This window comes from Galeopterus variegatus, unplaced genomic scaffold, assembly GCF_000696425.1.
Source record: "Galeopterus variegatus unplaced genomic scaffold, G_variegatus-3.0.2 Scaffold346, whole genome shotgun sequence".
Classification (NCBI taxonomy): Eukaryota; Metazoa; Chordata; class Mammalia; order Dermoptera; family Cynocephalidae; genus Galeopterus; species Galeopterus variegatus.
Window position 1 is genome coordinate 72142 of NW_007726457.1, and position 25591 is coordinate 97732.

Consider the following 25591-nt stretch of genomic DNA (forward strand, 5'->3'; position numbering starts at 1 on the left):
TGGGGAAAATAGTATCAACAAACTTAAGAATATAAAGAGATTAAAATGTAAAAGCCCTAGTATGGAGCACTATGCATTTACTGTGAACCGTTTAGACATCTATACAGCATTAAGAGGTATATTGCATCTGTTGAATGTTAAGTGCACTCTGTTTTGTCAGTGAGTTCAAGCGGCCTCCCAGTCAGTATGGGAGTGCAGAAGTGGTGTTTGGTAGTCCTGTCTCTAGGTTTGTACTACGTACTTGAGCTTACAATTTTTATTTTTCTTTGAAAAGATGTAGAATGCTCTCATAGAAAATTCCTTTCCCAAAACAAATTTGGGCGAAAACAGTAAGGACCAAAAACATTGAAAACAAACAAATACAAATGCAGAGGTTGTTTTTTTTTTTTTTTTTTTGCTTAGCAATATTTAATTTCACATTTTGATTTAATTTTTCTCTATATGCTTATTAATTTGATACTTTTTATGGTAGATATATTTTGAATAATATATAAAGTAACTGTAGATGATGACATTTTCAATCCTTTTAAGGGAAATGTGCCATTCTGTTTAATTTCAAAATTGTCTAAATAACCATGAGATTGTCAGTCTGCATAGTTTAGACTTTAAGATTGCATTTAGTCTTTGAATACTTTCTTTTCTGTGAAACTTCACAGTTCTAAAGTCTCATAGGTGGTAACAACTTTGGTTCTCACTTTCTACAGACCCAGTTATACATGCATCTGACAAACTACTCTGTGAACAAGCATAATGAACGTTTTGAACGGGATGAAACTGAAAACAAAGGCAGCAAACGTTCCATCAGATGGTTTACAGAATTTCTACAAGCAAATCAACATGATGTTGCTAAGTTTTGGAGTGATATTTCAGTAAGATTATACCATTCCACAATTATAACTGTCTTTCCTCAGCATTAATTTAAAGCACCATCAGGTATTTTAAATAAAGAACAGATTACATAAGGTTGGGCAGATAAAGAGCATTTTCATGAAGGAAGTGGAACTTGTGATGGACCTTGGTAAGTAGGATTTTTAGTGTTAGGGATGGGAGAGAGGGAGTTCTAGGTGGAAGCGAAAGCATAAGTAAAGGCGTGGAGGTATGAGAATCATGATATGTGGTGCAGGTTGTCACATAGAGTATGTGGAAGATTTGTGAGGGCCCATGGCTGAAAAGGTATGTGGGGACAAATTTTAGGTCTGAAAAGCAATGCTTAACTTGGTAGGCAATAGGGATACATTTGGTTTTTAATGGAGGAGAGTAATATGACCCAAAACTATGCATTTAAAAGATAAATCTGAAAATAGGTATAAGATAGATTAGAGGAAGACAGAGAGTAGGTAGAGAGGGCACATGGAAGGCTCTTGTGGTATTTTAAGTCAAAAGAATGGTCTGGATTGAACCACAGTTAAAGAGGTGACAATGAGGTAAACACTGGGATTAACTGAATGTCCAAGATGGGGAAGAAGTATTCAGAGACCCCTCTGAAGTTTTAAGAAGGAATTGTAGGGAGAATGGGTGCGTCATTATCTGAAATGGAGTATGAAGGAATTTATTTTTAAAAGATGTAGAATCTGGTTTTGAAGATGAAGGCAAAGTGTTCTATTTGTTTATTTGTACATTTGTTAATTCAATAAATGTTGAACTGGTAGTATAAGCCTGTCTTTGGTTGATAATTTGAAGATTTGTAAGACATAGCTCCAGTCCTCAAAAATCTTACAGTCTAGTAGGAAAAACCCACACATAAACTGTTAATAAAATGCAGTGTAGCAACTGCAACAACAGAGACATGCATTGGATTCTGTGGGGATGTACAGGAAGACCACATATAGTAACTTGGAGTGGATAGGGATAGGAGGGGGAACTTCCTGGGGACATTGATACCTAAACTGAGGTTTTTAAAGTCCATGAGACTATGATGATAAGCTCCACTTTTGGTATGTTGAACTTGAAAGGCTGCCTCAGGTAGAAATATTAAGGAGGCAGTTAAAAGTGCATATCTGGGGTGCAGTTGGTAATTAAGCCATGGCACTGGATGGAATTCCAAATGGTGATGGTAAAAGATAAAAGGAGACAGATGTGAGAAGATAACCGTGGTGAAGCTGATCAACCCTAGCAGAAGCATTAAAATTTTATTTAAAGTTAGAGGAGTGTGTCTATTGAAAATATTTAATATCATTAGGGCTATACAATTCAAGTTAGCTTTCTTTGGGGGACAAACAATATATAATTTAAATAAATCTCTCACAGAAGATGGCCACAAAAATTGAGAGTTGGTTGAACTTGTTTCTCTCTAATTGAGAGGAACAGAGAAAAATCAGCATCGTTATATTTATTCTTTTGTTGATTATTTTGTTGGTTGATCTTTTTACCTTACTTTCTATATCACAGGTTGTAAATCCAAAGGTCTTTAAGTGTCAGACAAGTAAGAAAGAGTGGAGTGGTCTGAATGAAGACAATGGGGTGTGCTGGGAGCTGTGTTAATTTGAAGTGCCTAAGGGGTCTGAAGGGGTAGTCACCACTCAGCACCAGCTTATAGGTACCACATGATGTTTTGGGCCTGGTGTGGCTCATTCTTGTAATTTATTAATGGAAGACATAAATGATTTATAAATGTCAGCAATGGATTCAAAAATTTGAAAAATGTTAGGGCTCCAACATGTTGTCTGGATTTGGTCAGATGTCCACCAATTTGTTGACTTTGCACTATATCTTCCTGAGACACTAACTACATCTAAATAAGAAATTTGATTACAACAATGCTGTGTTTATTTTATTTAACTATTTATTTTATCATGGCCAATTTTGTGGAAATTCCAAAAACTATTCTAATAATGACAGTTTACTGTAAGAGTGGGTCAGAAGCATCAAAGTGGTAAAATTCGTTATTTTTGCACAGTAGCTCATTGATGGAAGATCATACCTGATGATACTTGGATGATTTAATGAATGGGTCATTAGATGAATAGCTTACGGGGACCAAGAAAGTTTTATATACCCTCTGACATTCTTTTCTTTCTTTTTTTTTTTCTTGACTAAATTTTTAACTTCTGCATGTGTTTGTTCTTTGGGGAAGTCTTTGTGAAAAGGTGGAACCCGTTGGGCTGCCATGGTGAGGAATGGATAGAGAGAATCAGTCAGAGAGTAAAATGAGCATCATTAGCTTTATATACATTGATTTTAAGTAGTACTTTCCCTGCACAATTAAATTAACGGAAGGTATACAAGCAAGACTAATATTAATAAGAAGGTATAGAAATTTACTTTTCTCTTAGAACCTAAAGTATAAATTTTAGATATGACTCAAACATAGCGCATGTGGGCCTATTAAGCTCTGACACATTTCATGATTTTTGTCTATAAGTGGGTAAATTTTACATTCTTCACAGCCACATTAGTTAGAATGTCTATTAATAATCTGTAAATAACCAGTTATATAGTAACCAATAAATTTTTAACTTTTCCAAGCACTGTTACTGCAATTATCTTATCAAACTCTCTGTATTTATGTAATTACTTGAAACTTTGCTTTCTTTATGAAGAATTGTATATGCTTTATATAGATATCTGTTTAAGGTGAATCAATGGGATAATTTGCTAGCCAGTTCTTTAACCGGCAGTACTCTCTTCTCAGATAAAACTTATGAACTACAAAATCATTACTGTACAAGGAAACTGTCAAACTCTCTGTATTTATGTAATTACTTGAAACTTTGCTTTCTTTATGAAGAATCGTATATGCTTTATATAGATATCTGTTTAAGGTGAATCAATGGGATAATTTGCTAGCCAGTTCTTTAACTGGCAGTACTCTCTTCTCAGATAAAACTTATGAACTACAAAATCATTACTGTACAAGGAAACTCTATTCATAGATTCTGTCTTCCCAGCCCTTTCAAGCTTTGTCTAAGTGGAGGTTCCATAATGTTGTTTGTGAAATAATGTACTCTCCTTGCAATTTTCCTTCCCTATCATCCCATCCCAATCTGGGTGGGGCTAGCATATGCTCCTGCCCCTACTTATCTAATGAATAGAAGCCACTTATTAACTTTTATTTTGATTATTTGTTTACGAATATTTTTGAGCATCTGCTAAATTCCAGATACTATTGTAGGCACTGGAAATGTGATTGTAAATAAGACAGACAGGACCCTACACTAACAACAACAAAAAAAATCAAATGGTTATATGCTGTGTGTAGCGATGCAGTAAGGAATGATGGGTGGCTGATTTTAATCTGGGGGTCAGGGAAGGCCTCTCTCAATATCAAAGAGCCAGACATGGGAATATAGGGGAAAGAGTGTTCCAGGGAGAAGGAATGGCTAATTCAGAGGCCCTCAGGTAGGAGGAATTGTCACTCATTTGAGGAACCCAAAGTAACTAATCATGCCTGGAGTGTAGTGGGTAGGGGAAGAGTTGGATGAAAGGAAGTTAGAGCGGTGGCAGGGGCTAGATGACATAGAGTTTTGTAAAACTGGCCAGGATGCTAGTTTATAGGCTAGGTCATATTTGTACATATATAAATGAGATACAAAGAAATAAGGCATTTTTACCTCTTTTATCACAACCTTTATAGGAATTGGTGGTAAAGACCTTGATTGTAGCAGAACCTCACGTGCTGCATGCATATCGAATGTGCAGACCTGGTCAACCTCCAGGAAGTGAAAGTGTCTGCTTTGAAGTCTTGGGATTTGATATTTTGTTGGATAGAAAACTAAAGCCATGGCTTCTGGAGGTAAGGAGTTCTTTAAGAAGAAAGAAGTTATCACTGTTCTTATGTATTAAAACAAATGCTTTCTAAATGTGTGCTTGGCACAGTTGTTCCATTAACTGACCTGAATGAGTCCTGAATGGAGTATGGGGGATGAAGAGAATGAAAATTCGGGGAATAGAACAGTTTTAAGACTGAATCAATGTGTTTATTACTTTTCCCAAACTAGCATTGAGTGAATTTCTAGGCCAGGAACTTTGAATGTAAGTGTGGATCTGTTTTTACTGATTTGCTCCTGACATTCTCTACTATTTTCTCAACCTCATGGCTTCTACCACTTCGTGAGTTCTGGATATTGTCTTTCCTCTGTCTGGGTGCCTGGGCTTCAGGACCCTGCCTTCAGTGTGTTTGCTCTTCAAACTCTTTTTTTTTTTTCCTTTTTGTCTTTTTTCGTGACCGGCAACGGATCGCAACCCTCNCTGCTCTTCAAACTCTTTTTTTTTTTTTCCTTTTTGTCTTTTTTCGTGACCGGCAACGGATCGCAACCCTCGGCGTTGCGCCCGCACCTCACTCAGCCAGTGAGCAGCCGGTCTGTATGTGGGATCCGAACCCTCGGCGGGAGGGCGCACTGTAGCAGTGCGCCACCGGGCCGGCCCACTTCAAACTCTTTAAGAGGAGAAAGGCTCCAATTTGTTTGTCAATCAGCATTCAATATCCAGTACCCCAGGTGGCATAAATTCTCCCTTAAGACCATATTACATGTCTGAGGCTCTCCTCATGTTCACCCTGGCAATTGTATGCCTTTGGGTTTGCTGCCAATGCCTGGTATGGTCAGAGTTGTTATTTTTCTTTGATTTAAAAGGTCACTTAACATTTGGTAAATATGTAATAATGTAAAGAAGAAAATAAAAATTACCTCTATTTAAGATTTTTGTATCTTTTCTGCCAATCATATTTATATTTATATTACCCAGAAAAAACCTTAGAAGTCCTGTGGTACAGTAGTGCCCCCCATCCAGCAATTCCCTCTAAGCTCCCTGATCTGGGGCCACTGAAATACTGTATTTAGGAAACTTAATCAGGAAAGTAGCACATATCTAAACAGTATTTACTGAATTAGTTACATTTTAAGGAATATATTGTTATAGAAGATGTAATCAACAACTACCTTTCATTTAAAATTGATTCTCTTTTTGTTAGCGATTTAGAAGTCGGAAGTTACATGTGTAATATCAAGGTTTGCATAAGCAAATTGAATGAGTGATAGGTGAGATCAAGATATTCAAAATATATATTTTTCAGAATGAACATTTTTCTAATTTGGGGGCCAAAGATTGTGTGTGTTTGTATGTGTGTGTTCATCCACTGTGAGCAAATAATGTGTATTATATCTCCAAGCAAATACAGTTCTCTCTGCTGGGTGTTCAAATTTTGCTCCAGCCTGAGTCCTAGAAATAACATAAATATGAGTTTTGTTTACCTTTTGCTTCCTCCACTTCTTGGCTATGAAAACACTTGAGTATGCACTCTGTATCCTTCATCTTACTAAGTCCTGAGATTTTCTTCTTTAGATTTACTACTTTGCCTAAGGTAATCCTTTCCTTTTCTTAGCTGTATTTGTTCTGCCCCTGCTACTTTGTTTTTTTATCTTTGATGGGGTGGGAAGAAGTGAAGGCATATGCATGAGGACAAACTAAAAGAAGGGCAGGGAATAATGACTTGACAGATATTTTAGTTACCTTTTTAAAAAATGCATTTGCCTAACTGGAACTTTCCATTAGCTTACTAAATCAGAATTAACTGAATGGTTGAATTCTGTCTTTTTTTAAAGGCTCAAAATACCATTGTTTGCATTAATGTTTCTTCATTCTTTATTTTCTCCATCATTTCCAGATTAATTCAAACTGTTAAAAAAACTCCACAGTTAACCAACAGCTGTGGATAATGAACATTTATTATATTAAAACAGTGAAAAGACTCAGATTTTTCTTTTGTATTTTGCTCCCAGCTGAAATGGTAATGGTTCTAACGTACATTGTTAAAAACTTTTGGCGCCACCAAGTGGAGTAAGGCAGAAGATGCTTCTGAGAATATGATAACTTCTAGTTAACTAGAATAGATGGTTGGTAATGGCAAAATTGCAGAAATTTTCAAGCACGGAAAACATTTTTAGGGAAAAAATGGAAATTGAGTGGAGTATGAATAAACTGCCAATACTTTACTGTGAAATTAAACAAGGACCTACTAAGTTACAGTCATTGTGCTAGATGGTGGGGATACTAGAATAATAAGACAATACCTGCCATTGTCTAGTGGGGATTCAGATGTGAGTTTTATGGCAATAGTTGTAAGTATTAGTAAGGTAACAGGGACATAGCACAAACAATAGAGGGATTAGTCTCTGTGTACGTGTGGATATTTGAGAGTTAAAAAAAAATCTTTGCAAAAGGCACATCTGAGCACAGTTTTTAAGGCTTTAGAAGGTGGGGTAGGGGCCAGGAGCTGGGAGAGATAAGGTGGGGGTATGGGAAGGCTACAGGGCAGAGGGAACAGCACTAATTTGGGAGCCCAGAATCAATTATGGGAACTTTGATATGTACAGGAAATGATTGCGCTTGTTTTGATAATAAAACTGTGTTTTGGACAGTTAATATTTACTAATTTATTTTCTAATAATTTTCATTTTTGTGTGCATTTACAAGCTGCTGAACTTTAAGACTCTAAGATCTGCTGGGTTTTTATCTGTTTTAGAATCAGGGTAGGAAATAAGAACAAAGAAGTCATCAACATTGCAGACGAGAATTGTGGCTGAGTGCAAGGCTGTCTAATTTTTAGAGTTCCTTCTGTCAGCCATTTATGGTTCTTCTTTTATTTTTTTCTTTACCTTTCTCATAAAACAAACAAAGCAAACTGAGACAAGGATCACCTAAACTGAAAAAAAGTTTTTCTGCCTTTCCACATATTGGTTTATCTTGTGTGGGTGTATTTCTTCATGGACTAATTTCTTTTATATTATAGTAGAGGGAAGAATCTGAAATAGGCAAGAAAAATGGATCTGAGGTTCTTTTATACCAAAATCTCAGTACCATCCTGGGAGAGGTATATACCTGACAGAAGTCCAGATTGCAATTTGGAATGGAACATTCCAAGGAATTCTTTAAAGACCGATAACATTTCCAGTGAACCACTTAATCCTTAGTTCCTAAATGTCTGGTTTATTTTATAATCTTGTCACATGTAGTAGCAGAACTATCATAAATTGTATTACAAATGTCGGAGATTTGAATCAGTGTGGTTGAAACTTTTTTCATATAAAATATATTACTCTTTCTCTGCATTGTAAGAGGAAGTGCTTAGAGCTTCGAAGTAACAGTCTAATAAACTTCCTTTTTCAAATGAGCTAGAATAAATGGATGTTTTTGCAATTTTCAAGTTATTTTCTTCTCCTTGAGACCAAATCACAAATACAGGAATATGTTCATCACTTTCTAAATCAGAAATCAATAAAGGAGTCAAAATACAATATGGCATGTCTCTATAAAAGAAGTACCATGCATCGATCAAAATGATCGCACGATGAAAGATTTTCATGATACATTAAGAGAAACACTTGGATTATAAAATAAAGTATGGTTAGTACAGACATGTATTTGGAAGGTAAAGTGAATGTCTTAAATATGTATGCATAAAAAATACTGGAATACTATTTACCAAATAGTTAACAATACACTAGGTAGTGGGATTACAGGTGATGTTTTGTTGTTTGTTTTGCTTCTTTTTTACTAATTTTTCTGCAGTGAAGCTGTTCTATGTTTGTAATACAGATATTGTATTTCTGGATGATTTGTTGAGTATAATGTGGTATTTTCTTAGGTGCCAGTTGTAGAATACATGCTATCAGTTGTTTTGTTTCTTGTGATGATGGATTTGTATAATTATAACTGTAGCATACACTTTTTTTGTTTAGATAGCTTGAGGGGCTAGCCTGAGTTGGTGGTCAAGAAGCTAAGCTATAGTTTTGAACTCAGCAGTGTTCTCACCAATTGATTTAATTGATTAAATAATTTTCTTAAACGCCTGCTATTCTAGTTACATTTTTATAACAACAACAACAACAAAACCCAACAACAAAGACAGAACAAAAACTCCAGCTTATAAAGTGGTAGACTATTGTATAGTGGATTTTAAAGTATATACAGTTATTTCTTATTTTTCACCTTAATGAATTCCTGGAAATGATGTCAGAAAGTAGAATAGCCACAAATGGCTCATTTATTATCATTAGTTATCATGAAGTTAGAAAAGCTCATAGAGGTTAGTCTGCAGTTACCCTTACGGGTATCTTTTGAGTAATATAGTCAATGCCCTTTGAAATGAAAATTGATGAATTGTTGTTTGAACCAGGTAGAAATAGAAAGTAACAAAATTTATTTTTGGGGGCAGCAGTAGTAGTGAAAAGAAGGCACTGATAGTTTCTAAAGTATATAATTAGTACTATGTTGGAAACATGAATATTGCCTTTTTGTCAGATAAGTCCCTTTTTAACTTTCTTAAACTTAAAATCTAGAGCACATGGGGCAATGTATTGGAGAGAGTAGAAAAGAGAGGGATGCCAGATAGTGTTGACAGTGAAGATCCTGAACTAAGGCATCAAGGGGAAGGAGGTGGTGCTAACAGTTAGTTCCTTGCAATTCCTTGACCTAGAGTGATGGAGAATGGAGGTGTGACAGTGGTAACTGGGCCATCTACTGTACAAAGTTCTGAGATTTGTTGTAGAGTCCTTCCACTGGCTGGAGATCCCAAATGTGCATATGAACAAATATGTATTGAATATTTATTGACCTTTCAGCATTTGGCTAATCTCCTTGTTTTCTTTTATTATTATTTTATTTTTTTAATTAAATTTTTATTTTAACATTTATTAATGCTTTGTAAATTTTAGATTAATCGAGCCCCAAGCTTTGGAACTGATCAGAAAATAGACCTCGATGTAAAGAGAGGAGTGCTGCTAAATGCACTGAAATTACTAAACATCAGGTAAAGTATTTCTTCCATATTGTGGAACTTTTTCTCTACATTTGGCAAATAGATGAATTATTTGTACATGAATTGGCTTGTAATCTTTTGTATTTTTGTATTTTGTATTTTTCAACATACACAAATCAATAAATATAATGCAGCACATCAACAAAAGCAAGGACAAAAACCACATGATTATCTCAATCAATACAGAAAAAGCATCTGACAGAATTCAGCATCCCTTCATGATAGAGATCCTCAACAAATTAGGTATAGAAGGAAATTATCTCAGCAGCACATCAACAAAAGCAAGGACAAAAACCACATGATTATCTCAATCAATACAGAAAAAGCATCTGACAAAATTCAGCATCCCTTCATGATAGAGATCCTCAACAAATTAGGTATAGAAGGAAATTATCTCAATACAGTAAAAGCCATATAGGACAAACCCACCACCAAAATCATCCTGAATGGGGAAAAATTGAAAGCATTTCCTTTAAGAACAGGAACAAGACAAGGATGCCCACTCTCATCACTTCTATTCAACATAGTATTGGAAGTTATTAGCCAGAGCAATCAGGCAAGAGAAGGAAATAAAGGGCATTCAAATTGGAAGAGACGAAGTCAAATTGTCACTGTTTGCAGACGACATGATCCTATATATGAAAAAACCCCATAACCTCTATCAACAAGCTAGAGCTCAGAAACAAATTCAGTAAAGTCGCAGGATGCAAAATCAATACAGAAAAATCAGTAGCAACAGTTATACAACAGCAACGATCAAGCAGAAAAAGAAATCAAGAAAGCAAGCACATTTACATTAGCTACCAAAAGATTAAAATACCTAGGAATAAATTTAACCAAAGAAATGAAAGATCTCTAAAATGAGAACTGCAAAACACTGCTGAAAGAAACTAAAGAGGACACCAGAAGATGGAAAGACATTCCATATTCATGGATTGGAGGAATTAATGCTGTGAAAATGCCCATCCATTACCCAAAGTGATCTACAGATTCAATGCAATCTCCGTCAAAATACCAAGAACATCTTCACAGAAATAGAAAAAAAAAATTTTCACATTCATTTGGAACAACAAAAGACCCTGAATAGTGAAAGAAATCCTAAGCCCTCCCCCCCAAAAAAAACCAGAGGCATTACATTACTTGACTTCAAATTGTTCCAGAAAGTGATAGTAACCAAAACATCATGCTACTGGCATGAAAACAGACACACGGACCAATGGAATAGAATAGAGAACTCAGAAATCAATTCTTGTCCTTACAGACAACAGGTCTTCGACAAAGGCACTAAGAACATATGTTGAGGAAAGGATAGCCTCTACAGTTTTATTTAAGATGTTTTCAGGGATTTAGCAGGTGCCTGATTGAGAAATAGCTTTATGTGGAAAACATCACTAAAAAACAGAGATGTACATATAAACCTGTTCAGAAATTTTCACATGGTCTCTGTTTTTGCCTGATGAGAGATTAACTTGTCTAAATTCTACTTATATGGAGGTACTTCAGAAAGTTCGTGGAAAAATAGAATTAAAAGATAATATGAATCTTTCCATGAACTTTTTGAAGACCCCTGGTATTTCAGTTATTCTCAAAGAAATGAGTAGAAAGGAAGGAGATTAGGATGACAATTCTTTTGTTTAGATTATACAGTGCACTAAGTAGTTTAGATTAGTTGAGCAATCTGCCTATACATTTTTTTTTGCCTGAAAGTTTACTATCATTGTTTAAGTAAGCCTTGTGTTTAGGTTTTTTCTGGGGGTCGGGGGCATGTCTTTTGACTTTGCCAATGATGATACCAATTCAGGATATTATCTATGGATTTTTTTTTGTTTTGTTAAAGGTGAGGTATATACAGTTTAAGCAGTCAAATTTCTAGACCTAAATCTAAGGGACAGTTGGAATTTATCTTCTTTATCTTTCTTAGTGTTGTTCCACAGAGAATTTAGCACAATTCTTAACATTTAGAACACATGCTAATGAGGCTTATGTTGCAGAAATGCCTCTTCTCTCCAACCAGATGGAGAGCTCCACGGACACATGCGTCAGTCTTGAGTTTCACTGTGGCTTTGTCTGTGATGGGCACATCACAGGAACATAAGCAGGAACTAAGAACAATGGGACAATTCTTGCTCATTTATTCAATATTATAAGGTTGATTTTCATATGGATTGTTTTAATTTTGGACAGAATAAATTATTCTGTGATTCCAGAAATCCCCTATTTACATTCATTTTAATTAGACTATGGGAATGGCCTTTTTAAAAAAAATTACATTAACTTTCTGCTAAAGAACCTAAATAGATTTCTATTGTCAACACTCAGTCTAAGCTCCTTTCATAATGTAACTGAACCTTAGATCTTCCATCATATTTCCTGTTTCTCTCCAACCCAAACTGATTTAGATAGGCTGATTATCTCATTATTTTTTCCATATAGCTTGCCCATTCTCACTGATGATTTGTTCTGTTCCCTAGTCTGAATGCCTTTGCTTACTACCTATGACTCAAGTTCTATCTTTCATTATGAAATCTTCCTTTTGGCCCAAATTAATCTTTTCTTTCTTTGAGCTCTAGAAGAAATTATAGTCTGCATAGTATATGGCTTATCACTTTGTATACTCTCTAATGTTCTGTGCTGTTTTACTTGGGCAAGTCTGATTTTTCTTTTTCAATTTGATTTAACCTTCTTGAAGTTAAAAAGTAAATGCTTTTGTACTCCTCACAATTTTTTGTTTTTTTGGTTTTTTTGGTGGCTGGCTATTCCTCACAATTCTTAGTACAGTGCTTTACTTATTGTAAGGCTCCATAATATCCCCCAACTCATTTTGTAAACATGTGCTTTTAGTCTAAAGGTAATTTGGAGGAGTGTTGATTGCTCAGGATATTCCATCACAACTGCTGTGGGTACAGAACCTCATGTGGAGGGGATCAGAATTGATCTCTCTGTACTTGGATGACAGAATACAATTTCAGTTGATTCAAATGAATTTTTGAAACAGTAGTCTTGGGATCTTGAGAGACAAGAGTGTGAAAGGGGCTATAGGCAGAACAAATGGTAGTTCTTTTTTCTCCAATAAAAGGAAAATACAGTCGTTTTGTGGTGGTGTTCCTGGGTTGTTAAGAAGAATGTTTTTCCTCTATAGTATTCTATTATAATCATTAAAGTAGAGTCTAGAAAAGACATTCACAATTCCATGAGTCCTGAGTCTGAGATATTTGCTATTGGATTAGATTTAACTAAATTACCTGTCCCTTATTTAGAACTAATTCATGGGTGGCGGGTTTGCAGCATTTAATACTGCCCTGTCTTTGAACATTTATCCTTGCTGGGCTTTTCTGACACTAGTCTTTGGGTTCACTTAACTTTGAGCATCCTCTGTCTTCTCCTGTAATTTCTCTTACTTTCTGTTCCCTACTTGTCATTTTTTTTCACTGTGTTCTTGCCTGAGCCCTTTTTTCTAATTTGTAATTCTCATTCACTTTAGTGGCAGTATTTCTGAGTCTGACACTGGAGTACTTAATCTGCACATATATGTAGTGAGGTATAGATTGGGGTGCTTCTCACTGTCTCTGGCCCACTCTGGAACTCTAGTCCGGTATTTGCAGCTCTTTGTTGACCATGTGTACTGGGTACTTCTGGTCTAGTAGGTGCTCAATAAATGCATAGTGAGTGAGTGAGTAAGTGATCAAGTGAGTAAATAAATGAATGAATGGATGAATGTTCCGATGTTCATTATGACAAAAGTTCAATTACTTTCTCCTTCAATCATGTTTCTCTTGCTGGATTTATCTCCTTTTTTTTCTGCTAATGATATCAAATACCTCCCACCCACGTAAGCTAAATCTAGTCATTTATATGTACTTAATGGACATTTTTAAAGATCCTATACTGTGCTAGAAGCTGGAGATACAAAAATAAATAAAATTTCCTCATCTTAAGTAGCTCAATTATTAAAAGGGAAATATATATGCTCATAGATAATAACAATGCAATGATAATCACCCAAACTTAGTTTTCTGTCTTTTTTAGCTTTGCTAGTTAATAGTAAAACCATACACATTAATGTCCAGGCTAGAAAGCTGGGAGTTATCCTTAACTCTTCCCTTTGTTATGAATCAACTGAAACCTGTCAAATTTATAACTATCACTTAGTTTCTTCTTCTTCCCAAGTTTAAGAACTTCTTATCTCTCTCCTGGACTATTTTATTGGTTTACTTTCTGCTTCTGACACTAACCTCTACCCCATTTTACAGCTTCCAATCCATTGCTCTGCAAATCGTTCAACAACTATTTATTGAGTACCCAGAATTACTGCAGTGGGTACTAGGAATTCAAAGCCTCCTATGATTCCTAGGTTTCAGGCTTCAATTTGTTGCTTGATAATATGCCATTCATTTAGATAAAGATTATAGGTAAAAAAACAGGCTTAGAGGAATAATGAGGGAAGGTAGAAAAAAAACAGAGAGACAATTCAGTTTTAAACGTGCTGATTTTGAGGTGCTTTGAGACACACAGCAGAATTGTTAAATGGAAAATTTGGTGGGCCGAGCCTGTGGTGGACTCAGGAGAGTGCGGGGCTGGGAGCGCAGCAGCGCTTCTGCCGCAGGTTCGGATCCTCACAGCGCTCACTGGCTGAGCGCGGTGTGGCCTGTCTCAAAAAGGACCAAAAAAAAAAAAAAAAAAAAGAAAATTTGGTATACAAGACCCCAGGAGATAGAGATATCTATTTGATTGGCATTCATGTATAGATTGCAGTTGAATCTAATGGATGAGATCACACGGTTGGAGTATATAGTTTGAGAAGTAAAGAGAAGCAGGGACCGAGCCCTGACAGATGCCAACATCTGAAGAGATGTTTATAAACTGACTGTTTCTGCACTATCAGATAAAGTTTGAACTCTTTTATATTACATGCAAAGCTATTTTTGCTCTTTGGATTATATACAAAACACTTTTTGATATGGCCCTTTTGCATTTCTTTCCAGCTTGATGATTTCTTGTTCTTTTTTCTCTGCCTTGGAATTGATTTTTCTTAGAACTCTTTTGCGATGCTGTTACACATTTTCATGCCTTTGCACTTGTTCTCATTTAAATATTTGTTATTTGTTCACCTTTGTACCTCTGGAAAATGTCAACTCACTTATTTTTAATTGTGGTAATATATACTTAACATAAAATTTATCATTTTAACTATTTTTAAGTGTACAATTAAGTGGCAGTAAGTACATTCACACTGTTATACAACTAGCACCACCAAGCATCTCTAAAACTCTTCATCTTGCAAAACTGAAACTCAATACCCATTAAACACTGACTACCCATTCTTCCCTCCCCCCAGTCCTTGACAACAGCATTATACTTTCTGTCTTCATGAATTTGCATGCCCTACTCAAGTATCACATAGGAGTGAAATCATATAGTGTTTTTTATTTCATTAATGGCTTACTTCACTTAGCATGATATCTTCAAGTTCATTCATGCTGTAGCATATGTCAGAATCTTTTTCCTTTTTAAGGATGAATAGCATTCCATCTTATGTATATGTCACATTTTTCTTAACTCATTATTAAAACCTAACTCAAGTCTGACTTTCTATATGAAGCCTTTGCTGAGGCAAAGTGGTTTACTTCCTCCTTCGTGCTATTACCATAATTATCATCACATTTTAAATAGCGTTCATCACACCTGTGTATTTGTTTACATGCCATTGCCCCTACCCCCTTTAGACTGTCAGCTCTTTGAGGACATTTGCCCTGTCTGTTCTCTTTGTATCCCCGGGTTCCTATCTAGAACTAGGATATAGTGAGTACTAAATAAAATTTGGATTGGAAGACAACGATTGGGGAGGACATTTCATTCAAAGGTAACTTACTTGTTAGCAAGATAAGGAAGTGAGACAAAGCAAAGCATGGTCATAGAACTTCCAGTGGTTCCATATTACAAGAGTCTAGAATATGTGAGGTAAGTGGTTAGAGAAATCCCTTGGATGGAATAACAGGGTAATGAGTAGTGGAGAGTGGTACACAAAACCCCTTAGGTCAGTATATGAATACAGCTAAATGGAAAAAAGCTGATTAAAATACTAAGTGAGTGGTGAACTTTCAGTCTATGGTTAAATTTTATTCTGGTCTGTGCATTAAGTACTGAGTTTTAGGGCTAATTTATGCCTGTATTTATAGAAATGCAACACAGTTTTTAGAATGACTGTGTTCTTAAAGTCCAGAATATAGGAGTGTTCCTTTATAAAAAAATATTTCATCATGGTTGGCTTTTATTTGTTTTTTGGTATGTCTGAGTGAACTTCTATGTGTGCTTAGTTTTGTTACTCTTCTTTGTGTGTGTGAACGGTTCATTTATCAGTATCTTTGTCTTGAGAGTCTTGTTGTGGATATGCATGTAGATCTTTGTTCATTTATTTCACAGCGTACTCGTCATAGCATCTCAGTCCTTTTTTACTTTCCTTTCCTCTTTCCTTTGCTTCCCTTTTTTGCTTCCTCTCTCCATTTTTTCCATACTGATTGTTTGATCTTTGTTCCTCTCTCTTCTTCTTTTCATTTCTATTTCCTTTTCCTCTCCCCACTTTCTTGTAAACTGAATACTATATAGAAATGATCATTCTGTGTAAAATGGAATATCAAAAAAATAAAAAAGTTAAGAGCTATCTAAACCATGACATTTTCTTTTCCCTTAACTGAGGAAACTGAGAGCTGAATTTGTATTCATTGTTAGAAAAATTAAAATTATATAAAAATAAAAAGTCTGGGCACAGACTTTATGAACATGAGCCTGAAAGCACAGGCAACAAAAGAAAAATAAAGAAATGGGACTATATCAAACTAAAAAGCTTTTGCACAGCAAAGGAAACAATCAACAGAGTGAAATGACAACCTACAGAGTGGGGGAAAATTTTTGCTAACCATGCATCCGACAAGGAATTAATATCCATAATATACAAGGAACTCAAGCAATCACACAGTAAAAAAGCAAATAACCCAATTAAAAAATGGGGAAAGGAGCTGAATAGACATTTTTCAAAGGAAGACATACAAATGGCCAACAGGTACATGAAAAAATGCTCAACATCACTAGTCATCAGGGAAATGTAAATTAAGACTACATTGAGATACCACCTCACCCCTTTTAGACTGGCTATAATCAAAAAGATGGAGAATAACAAATGCTGGTGAGGGTGTGGAGAGAATGGAACACTCCTGCACTGTTGGTGGGACTGTAAATTAGTACAACCACTATGGAAAACTGTATGGAGGTTTCTCAAACAAGTACAGATTGATCTTCCATACAATCCAGCAATTCCACTTCTGGGGATATACCCAAGGGAATGGAAATCATTATGTCGAAAGGATACCTGCACTCCCATGTTCACTGCAGCTCTGTTTGCAGTAGCCAAGATATGGAACCAACCTAAATGTCCATCGATAGGTGATTGGATAAGGAAACTTTGGTACATATACACCATGGAATACTACTCTGTCATAAAAAATAATGTAATTCTCCTATTTGCAACGACATAGATGAGCTTGGAGAAACTTATGTTGAGTGAAATAAGCAAAGCACAGGGGGATAAATACCACATGTACTCATAAGTGGGAGCTAATAGAGAAAAAAGGAAGGAAAGAAAGACCACAGTGGTGTGTTGGACATTCAGAGGGAGAGAACATACCTAGGGATACGAAGTGGAGTGGGGGAAAGAGGGATGGGGAGGGAGGTTGGGGATAATTGGGTGGCAGACATGGGGTATAATCACAATTTGTAGTAATGGGCATGCTGCTAGTATGGATCTGGCTATCACATCTTGGGCACGAGTGGTGACAATCAGTTTTGTACCCCATGAATATTCATAACCAATAAAAAAAACGAACTATGCAAACAAACAAACAAACAAACAAACAAATAAATAAATAAATAAATAAAAAAGTTAAGAGCTATCTTTTCCCTTAACTGAGGAAACTCAGAGCTGAATTTGTATTGATCATTGGAGAAATAAAAATTTAAAAAAATATTCTCAATCACCCACTCACTAAAATAAGAAATCTCGGTGTCATTACAAGTTCATCCTTCTTTCTTATTGCTCACATCTAATTAGTCACCAATAGATGTCCATTCTTTCTCCAGAATATTTTTCTAAACCTACCCTTTTTCTCTAATCCTATAGCTGCTTCCCTGGTCCAGGCCCTTACATTTCATATTTGCTAATGAAATAGCATTTTATTTTAACTTCCTGATTCTTTTTCCATCTACTTCTAAGCTACTGTACATACTGACAAGAACATAATCTTTAATACATGCAAATGTAATTATGCCCCTTTCCTTTCAAAATTAATGACCCTCTCCATTGCTGAAAGTTAGATTTGGGACTCAGTAACCTGTTCAAGGGCTTATGATTAGCTGAGTTTTTTGCATTCACCTGTAGCCCCAGCTGTACTGAATGACTTGCAATTTTCTGGATGTTTACTTTTTTTTTTTTTTTCCTTTTTGTCTTTTTTTGTGACCGGTAATGGGATCGCAACCCTCAGTGTCGTGCCTGTACCGCGAACGGCAACGGGATCGCAACCCTTGGTGTCGCGCCCACACCGCGCTCAACCAGTGAGCAGACCGGTCTCTATATGGCATCCGAACCCTCGGTGGGAGCGCCGCACTCTACTGAGTGCGCCACCGGGCTGGTCCGATGTTTACTTCTTTTATCAAATTATTCCTTCTATGTTGATGGCCTGTTGAACTGCCATTCAAGCCTCAATCTTGTCATGAAAGAGAATGGATCAGTTTCCTCATATTCCTGAAGTTTAAGTTGTGAAGGTGGTACATACCTGAAGCAAAAGAATACTCTTAATTGTATAGGGTTTATATTCTTAGTGGAATTGCCTGATAAATTGAATGGGACCTTATGTAAACAAGCACTTCTTTTACCTCTCCACAATAGAAGCTGGCTAAATAGCTTTCTTGTTCCCTTTCTTTTGGTTTATACCCTTACCTGAGCCCTACCAAGATGATGAAGATAGAAGAACGGAAATGTAAGCTAAAGGATAAGAACTCTTTTTTTGCTGAGGTTGGAGGCAGAATTGTCTTTGCCTGTTCTGCTAGGTCTTTCAAGGGTAGTATGTAAGAGTGTGAGTTGGAGGGGTTGGGGAGAAGAAGCCTCAGGCTTATCTTATTGCACCAGCTGCATGGAAGGGAAAGGAGAGGACGGAGGTTCAGAGGAAAACAATCCCACGACAGGATTTCTGCTAGGTCTTTCAAGGGTAGTATGTAAGAGTGTGAGTTGGAGGGGTTGGGGAGAAGAAGCCTCAGGCTTATCTTATTGCACCGGCTGCATGGAAGGGAAAGGAGAGGACGGAGGTTCAGAGGAAAACAATCCCACGACAGGATTTTCCTAGAAAATTGGAGAGTTATAACTCAATTTTCATGGCTGAGCAGAAAATGAGAAGGACTGTGCAGATGTTTTCAAATAAATAATGATTGTTAGACTGGGATTTCAGCCAGAACTGAAAATGTACTAAAGAGTGGTCAATATAAATGAGAATATTTAAATACAAATGGAATTGGTTGAAAGAGGAAAAGAGAACCAACATTTATTAAGTACCTATTAATGTTATCACAAATTAGTCTTCATAAGAATTCTAGGAGGGAAACATTATTGTTACTGTTTCATAGCTGGGGAAACAGACTTAGCAGTTAATTGATCAGTCTAAGATGTAAGCTGCTAGGATGTAATACAAAACTAGATCTCTGTAACTTTTCAAAACACAGCATTGTTTCCATTTTATCTTGTTATCGTCAGAACTTCTGTCTACCGTACAGAGTCCCATATTTGATGGATGGTTAGATGAATATAATGTATGTGAACATATAAATTTAATAAACATTGATTTCTATCTTCTCTGTGTCTCCTTTTCTGCAAATTCTCCTCACAGGGCTAAGATTAGAACTTGTTTGAATTCTAGGATATGGTCTTGTGTTTTATATTTTAGGACCAGTGATAAAAGGAGAAACTTGGCCAAACAAAAAGCTGAGGCTCAAAGGAGACTTTATGGTCAAAATTCATTAAAAAGGCTCTTACCAGGTTCATCAGACTGGGAACAGCAGAGACACCAATTGGAGAGACGGAAAGAAGAGTTGGTATGAAAATTTTAGCAAAGTATCCACAATTTTATTTGCGTGATTCATTTGTCAAGTTTTACTTGTAAACTTTCTTCATTTCTAGAAAGAGAGACTCGCTCAAGTACGAAAGCAGATCTCACGAGAAGAACATGAGAATCGACATATGGGGAATTACAGGTAACTGTGCCGTCATTTTTGCATAGATTGAGGTGAAGCGTCAAAGCAGTCATTCCACATTCTTTAGCCTTTTTTGGCTTATTTTAATCCCTATTCTTTCATTCTGAGAAAGTGCTTTTTGCTTAATACCTTTCAAGAAAGAAAGGGAGTCAGCAAGTGGATGGTTTAAACTTGAGAGAGCTCCTGCTAGCCAGCCTCTCGGGTGGTTGTAGGCGGTCTTTTTAACCAGCTATTATCCTGTGACTATGTTTGGTTATAATGTGATATACTAAGAAAATCAGGATAGAGGTCTCCTTGCATTCTTTCTGCCAATTAATAGTGGTTGCTGTACTTTTAAACTCAAATGCTTTAGGAACCAGGCAAATAATGAAAATGTTTGAAGGAATCAGGTATGAGACAATACAGAGGGGTGTGGACTGAGCTGAACTGGAACCCCTCTGCAGTATCGCCCTTGACAGGGTCAAAAGGGACCCCCCTAAGCTCCTTGTGTTCTTGGAAAGATTGCCCTTCCTCCCAAGCCTTGACATGGCCTCAGCAGGATTAAGGACGGTGTAGTTTCTTACACTTCCAGCAAGATGTTCTTTCCTGGCCGTAACACCATTAACAGTAGTGATGCGAACACATTCCTCCCACCCTACCTCTACCCAACTCTCTCTACTAGAGGGGCAAATTCCATCACCACCAAAGAGATCATCATACTAATGCCTTGTATACTTCAGTAACCTAAGTCAAAAACTTTCACATTATCGCTCATCACCTGAACTCTCTCCCATAGTTTTATATTTCTCCAATTTACCCTATTGCCATTTTTCTCCATCTACTTCCCCCAACCAAACTCTGTACCTTCTGGAACTGCATTGTTTAATGATAAGTTTGTAGATAAACTTTAATTTGTGTGGGTAACAGATGAAAATTTATGAATTCCTCATAACTATATTCATCTTTATTTCTAGCACTTGGTAATGTGACTGGCACAGGGTAGGAGGTCAAGGATTATCCAAGCAGTTGACCTTAAGTATTGAGCTATGATAGCTTCTTTTAAACAAATTTGTTTATCTGATTTTATTGTAGACGAATTTATCCTCCTGAAGATAAAACACTACTTGAAAAGTATGAAAATTTGTTGGCTGTTGCCTTTCAGACGTTCCTTTCAGGAAGAGCAGCTTCATTCCAGCGAGAGCTGAACAATCCTTTGAAAAGGATGAAGGTAAGAGAGTGAGTGTTTATATAGAGAAAAAAGAACGAAGCCAAAACAATATGTCTTTAAAATAACCTACCTTGGTCCTACATATAAAAAACATTTTACTTTTAAGATGTACTTAGGCATTTCATTTTATCAGTTGGTAACATTTCATAAAGAACCAAATGACTTCATAAATAAGATGTCTAGCAGGACAAATTATGGAGTAGAAAATTTTGATAGTATGTTGTAATATCAACATATTGTAATAATATGTCTTATTACATAGATGTGCATATGTAACTGGATAAAGAAATCCATTGAATTAACCCAGTGGTTTATGACACTCATCATTTGGATTACAACTAACATTATACAGCATTTTTTCTTTTTTAAAATTATCTTTTTTCTAAAATATTTATTTATTTTGATTATACATATTTATGGGGTGCAGAGTTGACCATCAGTATTTGTGTACAGTATGTGATGATCAAATCAATATTATTAGCATGTTCATCATTACAAATCGTAATTACTCTTTGTGTCCCTCACCCAATTGCTCCCTAACCGCCTCTCCCTCCCCCTTTCCCATCTCTTCTAACTATAGGTCTGTTCTATCCTTCTGAGAGTTCAACCTTCTGTTGCGGTCTGTGTCTGTCTGTCTTTCTCTCTCTCTTTGCTTCTTCCCTCCCTTCCTTCCTTCCTTCCTTCCCCCCATTTCCTTCCTCTCTTCATTCTTTTCTTAGCTCCCACATGTGAGTGAGGACATGCAGTATTTCTCTTTCTGTGCCTGGCTTATTTCACTTAACATAATTTTCTCCAAACTCATCCATACCATTATGAATAGTAGTATTTCATTCTTTTTTATGGCTGAGTAGTATTCCATTGTGTGTGTATACCACATTTTCCTTATCCAGTCATCCGTCAAGGACATTTAGGGTGGTTCCATATGTTGGCTGTCATAAATAGAACAACAATAGAAGGTATCCCTTCGACGTGGTGATTTCCATTCCTTTGGGTATATACCCAGAAGTGGGATTGCTGGATCATATGGTAGTTCTATCTGTATTGTTTGACAAACGTTCATATTGTTTTCCGTAATGGCTGTACTAGTTTACAGTCCCACCAACAGTGTAGAAGAGTTCCCTTTTCTCCACATCCTTGCCAGCATTTGTTATTCTCAGTCTTTTTGTTAATAGCAGTCTAACTGAGGTGAGATGATATCTCATTGTGGTTTCGATTTGAATTTTCCTGATGCTTAGTGATGTAGAGCATTTTTCCATGTGCCTTGTACATCATTTTTTCTGCACAGACCTAGCATATGAGAAGGAGTATTTACACACACACACGCACGCACACACACACTCTTAAATCTGTTAACTTACATAAAAGGCCTATGAGTTATCTATTGCAGCATAACAAACTACTTCATTTATTTGTTCATTATTCTGCAATCTAGTCTGGGCACAGTTGAATGGTTGTTCTGCTGGTCTTTCCTGGAGTGAATCATATAGTTGCATTTACCTGAAAAGTCCACTGGAGCTAGAAATCCAAGGTGGTTTCACTCATACAACTGGTACGTAAGATAGGATAGCTGTACTGGGTGCTGGATGGATATCTCTTTCTGTCTACATGGTCTCTCAGCAGGGTAGCCAGATCTCTTAATATAGTAACTCAGGGTTCCAAAAGGGAGCATTTCAAGAGGATTCTCTTCATCACAGCACAATCTCTGCCTATTATAGACCTAATTTCTACCCATCTATGTCCAGAATTGACAAATGACCCCAAAGTAGAAAGTGGCTACTCCTTTCTGCTCACTAGGAAGAAATTGGCCCTCTCTGGAATTTAGTTCTTTTATACTACTTTTTATCTATAGCTTTCTGATGTTTTCTTTCTTTTTTTTTTTTCCTTTTTGTCTTTTTTACTGACCGGTAACGGGATCGCAACCCTCGGTGTTGCGCCCGTACCGGGGACTGGCAATGGGATCGCAACCCTCGGTGTTGCTCCCACACCGTGCTCAGCCAGTGAGCGGGAACCGGTCTCCACATGGGATCCGAACCCTCGGCTGGAGCGCCACCGCGCTCTCAAGCGGCGCACTCTCCAGTGCGCCACCGGGCCGGCCCAGCTTTCTGATGTTTTAAAAAATATGATTGTTTAACTGTTATGATGAAAGTATTGTTTGTTATGATCTTTCTCCTAAACAGAAGCTGAACTCCTTGAGTTTCTTTTTAACTATCTCATACTATCTTTGGAATTCATTGTAGGATTATTATTTAATCAAATTTGTATAACAAAAGTCTTTTGGTATTTCAATAGCTAAACTTCCTTAGATTGGGACAAAAAGTAAAACTTACTTTAAAAATTTCTACTGCACTTATTAAAAGGATATTAAAGTACAAATCATTAATATATAAGTAAAATTTTGATACTTTTATAGGTTGAATAAATAACTGAATGAAGCAGTTGATTATACCTCTTTTGTTATAGTCCTTTTACTTCTATTGCTCTGGTTTGCTCAACATCCACTGGGGCGTATGTTTTTCTAACTTTTCCTTTTGACTTCAAAACGACTCTAGAAGAGCACAAGAGAATGTGTTGGGGCACTTGTGGTTTGTGCTGCCATTAATGACTGTGGGATAAAAACCTTTCACAAAGCTCCAAAAATACTCTTGTGCAATAGTTAGAATTTTGAAAGAGTTTTATTAAATAGTACCCATTAACTAAATAGTAACTTTAGATTGTTTCTGAATGAAACTATTAGGTCGATCATTCATTTTCAGTCTTAATATTAAGAGTTTTAATATTATTTTGCACTAATCATCATAAAAATGATTGATAAAATTATAGTCTAGAAAGTAGGAGTGAACTTCTAGAAATTTTAAAGTGTCCAACGGGCTAATTTATTGGGGTTCAGTAAGATTCTAAGATTTTAATAGTATACTGGAACATACAGATATATTTGCTTATGATAATTAATATAAAATAGATTTCAGCTATGTATTATTTGTATTGCCAGATTTTAATGAAAGTTTCTTCAAGAGAATTTGTGATGACCCTTCATTTCTCCTTTCATCTGAACAATCATCACTAAATAGTTTCAGGAATTCTTGTTGTACACTTTTGTGGAGATTTTAATTAAAATATTTTTTGAAGGAGGAAGATATTTTGGATCTTCTGGAACAATGTGAAATTGATGATGAAAAATTGATGGGAAAAACTACCAAGCATCGAGGACCAAAGGTGCAGTATCTCTACTTTCCTTAGTGTCAAAGTAGATGCTGTTAAGTGCAGTTGTTTTTTCCCTTGATTTCTCATTATAACAATGACTGATTCTGCTCTCAAGGAACTGTAAGAACTGTGTGTCCTGTGCAGGAAGAAGATGTTATCTTATACCCAGGAGAAGTTTTGTTTTGTTAGTTTCCTTCATTTTTTTTTTTGGTTCTTTCCCTAGTGTCCAAGTCAGGGTCAAGAGGAACCTAGAATTATTCTAAACTCAGTATTAAGTTTTCCTCATACTTCTAGACAAATAATGATCAAAGAAATGTGCACTAGTATGGATAAGGCAAATCATGACTCTAGAGACCTTTATTGGGAGCCCCATTCTTTGCTGACCCAGCAACATTGACAGTGTATTAGTTAAAATAGGTACAACTCCTAGGAATACATAGAAAGCTGTCATGTGGACAAAAATGGGCAGGTGTTTACTTTATCTGCGTTGTTCTGTGTTGATATCATCCGTATGTTCTTCTGATATATACCAGTGTCCTTGCTAGTAGAATAGGAAAGAGGTGAATTTGAAAAACTTTTTTCATTCTGTTCTTTTACTTTACATTTCAGCATTACTAAGCTATCTCTGTGTCCTCAGACATGGGGAGCATGACATCATGCTCTGTCATGCTTTCATGCTTTTCCATGCCTCTGACATGCCTACCTACTAAAAGAAATAATTGATTTTTTGCTTGATTGATTAGAGATCCCTTCCTAATCCAGCTGCACCTTTGTTGCCTTTATCAAACCTTCCCTTACCCCCCCAGTTAGACTTACATCTTCTTTGCCCTCTTTCTCCTGCTGTACCATAAATACCACTTTTATAAAGCAGTTGTGACAATTATTTGCATGTTTGCCTTAGTATGAAATTCTAAGTTCCTTGAGGGCAGGAGGTGGGTTTTACCTTTGCATCCTTAGCACCCACCACAGAGTCTGGAACATACTAAGTTCTTAAAAACCATTAGCTAAATTTGTTAAATGTGTTCATAGGGACCTCACTGGCTTGTGGAAGAGCAGATAGGTAAATAAAAAACCAGGGTTTGGGGCTGGCCCGGTGGCGCACTGCTACAGTGCGCCGCTTGGGAGCGCAGCAGCGCTCC

The 25591-nt window shown here is 36.4% G+C and overlaps 1 protein-coding gene across 2 annotated transcripts in view; it reads left to right on the forward strand.

Moving 5' to 3' along the window:
* The window catches only part of TTLL7 (tubulin tyrosine ligase-like family, member 7), a 103814-nt gene that overhangs the window by 22187 nt on the left and 56036 nt on the right, over positions 1–25591 (forward strand). For both annotated transcript variants that reach the window (XM_008567799.1, XM_008567800.1), the window contains exons 7-13: positions 705–869; positions 4574–4732; positions 9651–9745; positions 19738–19885; positions 19971–20044; positions 21116–21251; positions 24378–24464. In XM_008567799.1, the coding sequence (XP_008566021.1) occupies positions 705–869; positions 4574–4732; positions 9651–9745; positions 19738–19885; positions 19971–20044; positions 21116–21251; positions 24378–24464 (864 nt within the window). The remainder of the gene's footprint in view (positions 1–704; positions 870–4573; positions 4733–9650; positions 9746–19737; positions 19886–19970; positions 20045–21115; positions 21252–24377; positions 24465–25591) is intronic.